Source organism: Enoplosus armatus, chromosome 17, assembly GCF_043641665.1.
Source record: "Enoplosus armatus isolate fEnoArm2 chromosome 17, fEnoArm2.hap1, whole genome shotgun sequence".
NCBI classification, from domain to species: Eukaryota; Metazoa; Chordata; class Actinopteri; order Centrarchiformes; family Enoplosidae; genus Enoplosus; species Enoplosus armatus.
In genome coordinates, this window is record NC_092196.1 from 16,053,634 (window position 1) to 16,064,787 (window position 11,154).

General features: G+C 38.2%; 1 protein-coding gene across 1 annotated transcript; it reads left to right on the top strand.

Annotated features, from left to right (window-relative positions):
• The first annotated feature begins 1,920 nt into the window (after positions 1–1,920).
• arf2a (ARF GTPase 2a) lies at positions 1,921–9,819 on the top strand. The gene is made up of 5 exons (XM_070922456.1): positions 1,921–1,980; positions 6,497–6,651; positions 6,812–6,922; positions 7,037–7,161; positions 7,710–9,819. Exons 2-5 carry the CDS (start codon positions 6,507–6,509, stop codon positions 7,869–7,871), a joined length of 543 nt encoding a protein of 180 aa, XP_070778557.1. The 5' UTR covers positions 1,921–1,980; positions 6,497–6,506; the 3' UTR covers positions 7,872–9,819.
• Positions 9,820–11,154: the final 1,335 nt, after the last annotated feature.

Genomic DNA, 11,154 nt, shown 5'->3' on the forward strand with positions numbered 1-11,154 from the left:
AATATAGAAATCTCCAACACACCTGGGTCCCCATCACTAGGATGTTCAGGTCTCCAGCCATCCTGGTTACAGCACGAAGTCTTTGATGTCAGAGGTTTTTATTTGTGGTCAGTCTGTTTCAACTCCTAAAGTATCCACTAACATTTTACACTCTTTATTTTTGCATAAATTGCCAAATAATGAGTAGTGTAATAGTCTTACAAATGATATTCAGCATCTTTAAAGGCAGCATGGTGGTTTCATGGTCAGAGTGTCCTTGGATCCCTGACCAGAAGAGAAAGCAAAGAGATAATCTCCACATTTTAGACATATAATTAATTATTGCATTATAATCATTTTGATCAGGCAGCATAAATCAACCAATCTTGAAAATGAAAGCACAGCATTCAAGAGAACCCTATGGATGAGAAGTAAATGACGGCTGAGATTAAAGGACACAAACATACAGTATATTATTAAAGACCCTAAATCCTGTTCTTCCAATCAAACTTTCAGACTTAATTGGTCCTTTAGAGAAAAACCAACCATGGATGGAGCCCCATCTAGTGGATTCAGTATAGAAATTCAATCTGGGAACATGAATGGATTTTATGGCATTAAACTTTGTAAAGGCTGATCAAAGTAAGACCAAAGCTGAGGAGATGTAAAATTAAGAATACACCTGCAGTTTATCTGCAGATTTTTTTCTTGATTCATCATTTGGTTGATAAAATGTCAGATAAGCCTAAAGCCAAAGATGACATCTTCCAATATTTTCTTTTGTCCGACCAACAGTCCAAAACCCAAAGATTTTCAGTTTACTGTCATTTAAAAGCAGAAAATCCTCCAGAGAGTATTTGTCATTTTTGCTTGAGAAATGGCTTTAATGATTAATTGATTATCAAAATTTCACAAATTATTTTTCTGACGATCGACTAATTGATTAATCGACTAATCGTTAGTAGCTTTAGTTGTCACGATGAGTCCGATGAAGCCCAAAAAGCCACTGTCTGCCTCAGGTCAAAGTCTGGTCCCTGTTAAAAATTGCCAGTTGCCATCACAGTCACAGATGGTCAGTATTTTTAACACATTCCATTAAAAAGTATATTGAATGACACATTTGTGTGTCGCAAACACTTTTTTTTTTTAATATAGCCTTATGTCTAGGTCAGAAGACAGCTCCACTTTCATTTTTTTCAGTGAAAAGAATTTAGAAAACTAATTGTTAGTCTCACAGTATATGCTTGGATATTTGAATGGCCTAAAGGTACTTCACACTGACAGAATGCAGTGGTACAACAAGCTATTGGTCACACTGGTTAGACTGGCATCAGGCTAACAAACAATGTCCTGGAACTGTCCATCCATCAAGATCCAGATGCAGAAAGATGCTTTAGATTTCAATGTAAATATTTTGTAAATATGAGTACCTTTTTAAAGGTAAAGTTCTTAAAGGTAAGAAGTACATTGAATAAGGAGGTAACAAGTGTGTGTGTTTACGAGAGACCTAGAAATAAATTACACAGGAAGTACTTTCTTAGTTACCCAGTACATATTAAATAATTCCTAATCCTTTAATATGTAGGCTTCATATACTAAGCGTGACGTGTATATTTTTGTCTTTTTTAGACTCTTTTGTTGGCTTGTATACCTTGTAACTCCATAATGGGGGAAATTGATTTAAGTTATTATTATTATTATAAAAATATTTTGCTGAGATGTTCAGGAGATCAATGTTATTTACTATATTTCCAATATTTAATAACTATGCTGATTGAAACGTTTTTTTAACTGCACAATCACAAGCTTATGATTGCTATCCACACTCCATACCGTTTGATGGCGCTAATGTGCCGTGTCAAAGTTTGCTACCTCCATAAAAAAAGAAGAAGAAGAAGATGAAGCGGATGATGACGACGACGAAGAAGTCGGTGACGCCGGAAAACGCCATTTTGTTGTTGAACAGGGCCAGCGACGAAGGACCGAGAAGCGTAAGCCAAGGTACAAATATTATCTGGAAATATTTAAAATCAGTGTGTTATAGATATACTTTTAAATGAGAGTGGAGACCAATAACCTGTTAACGTCTTCAGTGTTACAGTTTGCTGTAAGTTGTGGAGGCTTGAAGCCGGACACTTAAAGTTCGCTAGCCGTTTCCTTAGCATTGTAACTTTAGCTCGACTGGGTTCGCTCAATAAGTTTTTTAACATTTCATCTCTGAATATAAGCTCCTCCCAAATAATAACCAGCGAATGTATCAGTCATTGTCGTCTTTGTAAGTACGGTATTTTTCTATGCCCGGTTTAGTTAATGCTAAGGCAAATATATGATTCTTAAATGTTGGTTGGGCTAGCTAGCTATCATTAACGAGCCTCTACTTGAGTTGAAGCTAACTCCTCTTCCTGCTTTATGGCTAACGTTAGCTCACTAACAATCTGAGAGTATAAAGGCAGTCTGTTACCCTAACTTAACACTACCTTTTGATATCAGTTAAACTTGATTCACAGTGCAAGTACAAGTGCCAACAAATGTATAATTAAAAAGAAAGGCATTATTAATTACTTTAACGAAAACATTTTGTTTTCTGTCAACTGCTGAGCGTAATTCAACTGTTGACCTTTAGGGCAGTGAAAAATACATGGTGCCTTTTTTATTTTTTATCCGAAGGTGGATAGGTGCTGTACCTGCCGCCCTAGTTAATAGTCCATAAGGTAACGTAATATTTACATGGAGCACTATGTTTTCACAAAATTATCTCGCCAGTTTTAAGTATTTTTTTTAAATAGCATTATCCAAAAATCTCCAATATTACCTCTCTGTCATTCCTGTTTGTAGAATATACAGATATTCTAATTTAATTTTTTAAACCAGAGAAAAGCAGTAAACCCTCACATTCAAGATGCTGAACCAGCATGTTTGGCATTTTTCTTGATAAATGACTGAAGCTAGTAACCAATTGTCAACATAGCTGTCAATTCATTATTTCGATAGAAAGACTAAATGTGTGCACTGCACTGTCATTGACCTTATTGTGTACCTTTCATCTGCTCTTGGAATGGATATTTTTGGTTTTGGTAACCTGAAAGTGCTTGAATTTAACTCTTATAAAGTTGTATGAAACCTGAATGTTTTGTCTGTTAATTGTCTGCTAGGCCCTTTTGTTGTGTGACTGTTGTATCTGACAGTTTGCTCCACCTTAATTGGCTGTTGCGTCAAAGGACTGTGGTTTATAATCTTCAGCCTTAACAGTCTTATGTTTCTTGAAATGGGATAGGGTTGGATACATTTTATATTTACCTTTCCCCAATTTAAATTGACTTAGCAAATCCTCATATTGATTTGTTTTTGTACTATATTCTGCTTTAACAAATTACATCCTGCCCATAGATGTTGTATATTTCTTTTGGACATTTTGCTAATAACACTAGACGGCTGAAGATGAAGTCAGCAATAGTCCCACCATATACTCAGAGCCTCCCTGTTAAATCAATTCTTAGTATTTCACCACATTACACTGTGATACAGTAATGCAACAGTGAGCCCTGTTAAATTTGATAAATGCAGGTATTTATAATTCGGATGGAGTCAGGTGAAAAATAAAGAGTAAGGAGGTTTTTTTTTTTGTTTATGCCCAATTCTCAGCCCTTGAGTCTACACTTTAGTTAAATGTTGCACCTGTTTAATATGTGGGTGGACTTGAAATGTTGACTTGCTGGTTTTGTTTACAGTCTCCATTCTTTCCTCACCCTCTATAATGGAATGCAGTTGTCAGATAGTTTGAGGAAACGTCCTTGTGAGACAAGGGGTTGGTCAAAATCTTTCATTGCTGTATATGTAATTTTATATCTCGGCAATGGTATATATCACGATACAGTAACTATTTTGTAAATTTAATTAGGAAATGATTTAAAAGAACTATACTGTACTTCATGCTCTGTATTAACAATTTCACTCTCTTCTTCTGTGGCGGTTGGCAAACCAGTTTAGAGGTGCACTACAGTAAGCAGTCCTGCTGCCCAAATCACGTTATCTTGCTAGGCATCACACAAGAATCCAGCCCTGATTTGCTACATAGGCTGCCTCGAATGTATTGCAGAGACACTAAGGGATAGGTCCTGCTGAGGAATTTGTACCGTCGCACGGTATATAGCGTCATATTGCGTCATATTATTTGTGAGTTTGCAGTGCTTGCCATATGATCAGCCTCAGCTGCTCACAAGTGCGTACTGTAGCTGTGAAGTAATTTTGAAATACTGCATAATGGAGTTCACACAAATGGACAATATTCACACAACCTGCTCTACAACATCTGCATAGCCAGTGGATTAAAGCTGCTTTTCCTGTTTTTCTCTAAAGATTCAAGAATGTGGTTGTCGTCAACTACAGTACAGAAACGAATGGTTGGTTGATTGACAGACAATTAATCGGCATCAATTTTGAGTCAAGTCTGTGGCTCCCAACTTGTCATTCGGGACCCCCACAAAGGTTGCAAGATTAATCTGAGGAGTCTTGAGATGATTAACAGGACAGGACAGGACAGCGGGGAAAAAAATCAGACTTTCCTCTAAGCTTTACTGGATTGTTCATCTTCAGGGCTCTAAAAAATAATTTGAATAAAACAAGGGGAAATAAGTTTTTGGTTGAACTGAGTCATTTCTTAAGCAAAAAAGATTGTCGCCTTGTATAAACCAAGAGTTTAATCGATTGAGTAATGTAAAATGTAATGTCAAGAGAACTTATAATTATCCAAAACAACGGTGAACAGCAGGTCCCGGTGTCAGCCCCTCTCAATTGAAACAAAGGGGCTTTTTTTTCCTAGACTGGACATTTGCATTCAGTCAGCCAACAATCATACAGGCAGAAGTCTGTCATAGACGAGGCAGTGATATCAATTTCTTCACTGACAATAGATGCAGTTGTCCAGAAGACACGCTGTCTTACTTGTTTACTCACTCCTGCTGTTTCTGAACTGGAGGAATGTGCTTATCTCTCTCTCAATGCGCTCTTCACCTGCACAGTTAAAACACAGCTGAGCAGAACAAGCTGAGGCACGTTTGTCTCAAGTTGTCAACAGACATTGTGTTAAAACCTTAAAACCACTGGAGTACAAGCAGGTATTTTGTTGAGGAAAATAAAACAGAAATATCAACAATATTTAACAACTCTTTGATAAACCAAACAATTAATGGAGAAAATAATCTGCCGATTGACTGAAGCGGAAGATAATCTTTAGTTTTTGTCATTTGTCAAGTAAAAACACATTAATTTCTCAGTTTCAATACTTGATGATTTCTGTCATGTAGGCATTTCAAATTGTGTGATAGCTATTAGTCATGTTTGACATTTTATAGACTAAATGACTAATAAACCAGTAATGAAAGTAAACATCTTCTGGGGAACCTGAATCAGAGATTTCTGCTTTCAAACAGAGCAAGCGAAGGCTGTCTAGGCTCAAACCTGTTGATAAACTTGACTGTTAAGACACCTTTCAGACAGACACAGTGGTGCGGGTTTAAGTGTATGTGGTTCACCTGGTCTGCTTCACAACTACTTCTACTTGGTTAGTTCATTCTTAGTTATAAAAATGTTTTTGTATCGGATTGCAGGCGGTTGGGAGTCGTTATACACTTGTAAACTAAAAGTGGGATTGTTGCAACAGTGGGTTGTCCTGCCGGATGCTGTTCACTCAGGTTTCAGTCAGAATCATCAGACCTGTAGCTCACACTGTTACTACTGCTAGCTACAGCAGCACAGAATGTGTTGATTTTAGCAACAACTAAATGAATTCATCATTTTCAATCGGTTAATCTATCCATCCATCCATTTTATTCTGCGTATCCAAGACTAACTTGCATTGCTTTAATTAATTATATCATTACAAATTATTGTTATTTCCTACTAGTAACTACGGAAAGAAATTCATACAAAAAGAAGTCGTTCTTGGCTTTATTGTCCCTGCTGGTTTTCTGTTTCACTTTCATACTTTGCAAAGCATGATTATGAAATAGGAATTAAATTGAATTCTATGTGCTATTAAATTTAAATTTAACTTGATGCACTCTGCTAAAACCTGGGAGAGAAATTCAGTTGAAATTTAGACTGTGTGGGTTGTATTTGTGTTCACAATAGTGCTTCACACACTGACCTGTGAGTGAGGGGTATAATGAGCCAAATAGGTAAGTTAAGATCCTTTTTAGATGGAGCATTTGCAGCGTGCTTGAAGGGCAAACCTTATGTTGGTTTTTTTCCAGAGAAGTGCGTGGAGGAAATTGCAGAGGAGCTTTTTAGTCACAAAGACCTGTTGAATAGAAGTAATCAAAGATCTAGGTTTTGTTTTTTCAGTAAAATAGGAAATATTTAACACCTTTTTTGGGTTTTGAATGGCTGTACACTAGTGATGTCCCGAGCGGATCCTAAAGGTTGGACATCCCTATTTTAGAGGCCAGAACAGAACAGGACAGCCAACAACACTAGCAGTTTTAGAGCCCTTACCACTCTGTTGTTTGTCCTTCTGCAGGTGAGCCAAGATGGGGAATATTTCTAGCCTGTTAAGTAAATTGTTTGGCAAGAAAGAAATGAGGATCCTGATGGTAGGACTGGATGCTGCTGGAAAGACCACCATCCTGTACAAGCTCAAACTGGGAGAAATTGTTACCACCATCCCTACCATCGGTGAGTCCCCCCCCCCCCCCCCCCCCCCCCCCCGTCTTCATGAGACATTCACAGCTTCACCCCTCCTGTGACTAATATCTTGGCACTGGGAAGACCGATGCAGTGTGACAACTCAACATTGTGATGTCTTCTATCTCTTTGTTTCTTCCTTCATCCGCAGGTTTTAATGTTGAGACGGTAGAATACAAGAACATTAGTTTTACAGTGTGGGATGTCGGTGGTCAGGACAAGATCAGACCACTCTGGAGACATTACTTCCAAAACACACAAGGTGAGAGACTTCCTGATGTCTCGCAGTCTGTTGTACAATTAATAGCTCCTCTGTTACTCGTGGAGACCTCTATCCACTTCTTTCATACAAACCTCTTCTCTTTTCCATTTTCAGGCCTTATCTTTGTAGTGGACAGTAATGACAGGGAGCGAGTTGGTGAGGCGAAGGATGAGCTGATGCGGATGCTGGCTGAGGACGAGCTGAGGGACGCTGTGCTGCTTGTGTTTGCCAACAAACAGGTGAATTATTTTCACTGTCCTTGAAAAAACGTAGCAGTTCCAAGAACTCCAACAGAGTGAAAAGTCTTTTCTCAAGCTGACAGCCTCACTTCACTTTCAGGGCTCACACTCTCCAGTCAGTTCATAAATCAGTTCATAAATCTAATAGTTTTGAATCAGGACCTTTTTAGTATTTTTTGGTTGCTCCTAAAATATAGTGTGTCAGATTTAGTAGGCCACAGCTGTTATTTCAGTGTGTCAGATACATGAATAACATCGGATTGGATTTGACAGACACCCAATACCAAACAATGTGTAAGATAACATTAGTCTGGAGCTATATCTCTTCTTCAGTGTGAGAGGAGACGCTCATACCCAAACTGTCTTTATAGATTTCTACATTTTATTTTGTTGTTATTAAAAGATTGTATAAAGTTATAATAAGAACACTGATACTGATCCAAATATATATTTTGAATTAGTTACCTTAAATTTAAAACTTAAAAGGGATCTGTGCAAACCTTAACAGAAAATGTTGCTGATTGATGAAGTGTTTTCTGCTCTTTTAGGACCTGCCCAATGCCATGAATGCAGCTGAGATCACAGACAAGCTGGGCTTGCATGCCCTGCGCAATCGTAACTGGTATATCCAGGCCACGTGCGCCACTAGTGGAGATGGTCTCTTTGAAGGTCTCGATTGGCTCTCAAACCAGCTAAAGAACACAAAATGATCCATCACTCCACCTCCTCTCTGTCATCTCTGTCTGCAGTGTGACGGGAGACTGCACTGGTCCTGGTCTCAGTCTCTCCTCTCCTTTCCTCTATTTCATCTGAAGCGTTTGGACCTTTGGCCAGTGCTCCTCTGCATCTGTGTACTGTATGGGTGTGTTTGGATGAGTATTTTTGGATGAATGAATGTGTGTGTGAGCAGAGTGGGAGCAGCCCTGCTGTGCCTTGATCACAGTTAACTCTCAAGCACCTCATCCCTCCAGTGTCTCCACAAAGCAAACAGTGACACAGGATGTTGAGTCCAGTGTGTCATCTGTCAAGAGTGTTTGTAGAAAAACAAACAAACACAAACAATTACAATAATTCTGTCTTTCCATCTGCGAGTGACATTAAGGCTTTTTTGATAACTGTTAATTCACTGTGAAAAGCCACACCATATACAAGACAGTGTAACCCGAATCATGTTCACTACATGACATCCCATTTGGGTTTTGACTGAATACACATTGATTCTCTCACAGTTGAATTTAGTAGTTCAGGTTGTAGATGTATTCAGCATCTGGTCCTGTAGATAAGTTTCCCTGTTAATAATTTCTTCAGTTTTTAAATTGAATTCAGTCCCACCTCCCTCAGAACAGAAGTTCTCCCTCTCATGGCCATGATATTTATATTCACGGGGCTTTGTGTTTCACACACAGGATTAAAATATCCATCCTGACTGAGTCTAGAAAAGGAAATAAATATTTCAGCGCATGTTTATATACGTGGAGGTGCGTTGAGTGGCTACCAGGTTGTGGGTGTGTATCCTTGGGGTGCTGTGAGGGTTTTACATCCAGTCAACTGGAAGGGTGAGGCCTTTTTAGAGTTGCTCCCACTCTGCCTTTTTATTTACTGGAAGTCTTATTTTGTCTCGTATGTAGTTCTTTGGGTTAAGGTCTGTTTTATATCTTCTTTTTTTTAACGTTACTGTTGATGTACGCATGACCTGATTTACTTTGGCATGAGCTGACCAGGTGCCAGGTGTGCAGTCTTTTGAGTAAAATGCTCTCAGGACCAATTAGTTGGATTCAGAAAGGGCTCATTGTGTTTGGATCAGTTTTGGATTCGCCTGCAGAGCATGATGTCGTCCCCTCGTGTTTTCCAGAGGACACACATGCTCTTGAACAAATTGTCTGCGCTGTGATAGACGGTACAGTTTCATAGGAAGTGTTTGCTCTGGCCTACTGTATGACTCAGCACTGTAAATGCTTCCTCAATGCTTCAGGCTTCACGGTGTTTTTCCTGCATGTAGCCAGGGCGCTTCCTCTGGAGTTATTTACATTATGTCCCTCTCATGCCATTTGCACAACCTCATCAGCTTGCACAACACAGGCCTATGGTTTATCCATCAGCCCTTGCGACTAATCCATAGACAATAACCCTTCCCATTGCTCCACACCAGCAGACAGTTAAAATGTAAGAATAGCACCAGTTAACCCGGGGACAGAATAGTTTCCCACACATCCATTGATCCCAAAGGCTCCTTCGATTAAAACCAATCTTGAACTGTGCACACCCCTTACTGAGTGAAGATGACTCTAAGGTCATAATATCACACTGACCTCTAAAGGAAAATTCATTTTCCCTTTTTGTTTTTCTACAACTGGACTTTTAGGTGTCATTCTTTTGTTTTTTCTTTGACCGTGCGTTAAGGTATTTCCTAAACATCCGTGAAGTTAGTAGGATAAGTGACATCATCTGGTATACAGCAAGAAATACAAATGTATATAATATTCTGTAAGAAAATGTATTTTAACTTGACACCATCCACCTACCCTACTGTTCAGATGTGAAGCTTTAATTTTCAAGATCGTTTCTGTACAAATTACAAGGTATGTGCATATGTATTTCTTAATTACCTTTTACGCTTTTTTAAACCCATCTTGTAACATCTGATAAATGCACTATAATAAAGAGATCTCTATTGTACGTCTCTGTACCAGCCTTTTCATTGGAATAACATGAGAAATGAATGCTTCACGGTGATGAACGTAACCCTTTCAATTCCTCCTGTAGTTCAGTTAGCCAAAGTCATATTTCATGTAAAAAAACAAAACAAACAAACCTGCTGGTGATAGGCGTCTATGGACACTGATGTTACCAACGTGTGTGTGAGCCTGCTTTGCTTGAACAAATCAAATAAGGCTTTGTATCCACATGTGGTCCATCTGGAGAAGCAGACACATCAAAACTGAATATTTAATGGTTTCATTAAAATCTTATGCATTATAACATTATGCATAATTGAAAGAAAATGAACAGAAATATAAATTATTTTGAAAGTATTCACAGGAAGTGTCGGTATGCTATCATGTCTGCTGCTGGTATGAACATGTTTAGCAGGTAGACTTGTCTCCAACCAGAAGACGTATAAAAACAGTCCTGCTAGGTGGAGTTGACACAGTGAGAAACTGCAGCACTACATACCTCATAGAAATACCTGTAAGAACTTTCAAAATAAAACCGAGAGACCGTAGTATTCCTAATATTCTGTCCGCCACTACAAGAAAATAAAATCAGACATTCACAAAGATGGTATTTATTCAATAATGTTTAGTGAAGTGAAACAGGCTTATATTGTTTGATATCAGTGCATTTCTAACACAGATACATTGACCATACTACTATATAAATGTCCTCATTGATACCTCTAAATAATAAAAGTTATCAGTATGATTATCTGTTTTTAATTATAATCAAAAATGGATTTGCAGACTGTGGCCACCAGAAAACAACAAACAGGATCATTTAACAATAATTTCTTCACTCAAGCTTTTTGCCTCAACAAGACTTTAACATTTGAAAATAAATAAATAAATTATATTAATAAATACATTCAAATGTTATAATCAATTAGATACAGAAATATACAAATAGGCAAATTGAACGTGATGTTACATTTCATGACTGCGACCACTGGAGGGCAGTGAAAGCTCATGATTATAAATACACTAATGTAATTTGTAACTGTTGCCATTTGTAAAATTCACACTAATAATGAATTGAACATATGCAGTTTGGCAACGAGTCTGACGTTCAAATCTGCTAATGAGTAAATCTCCATGGCTGAAAAAGTGCACTATAAGAGAGAGCTGCTGCTCTGGACTGCAGCATCTTGTCACAAGACCAAAGGGACCAGAATATTCCAGCATTTTGGGCCGAGAGTTAGATGACAAGATGGATATACAAATGATCCATCCAGCTACAGATATGGGAGACATGCCTCTCTCACTGGTCTAAGGTATA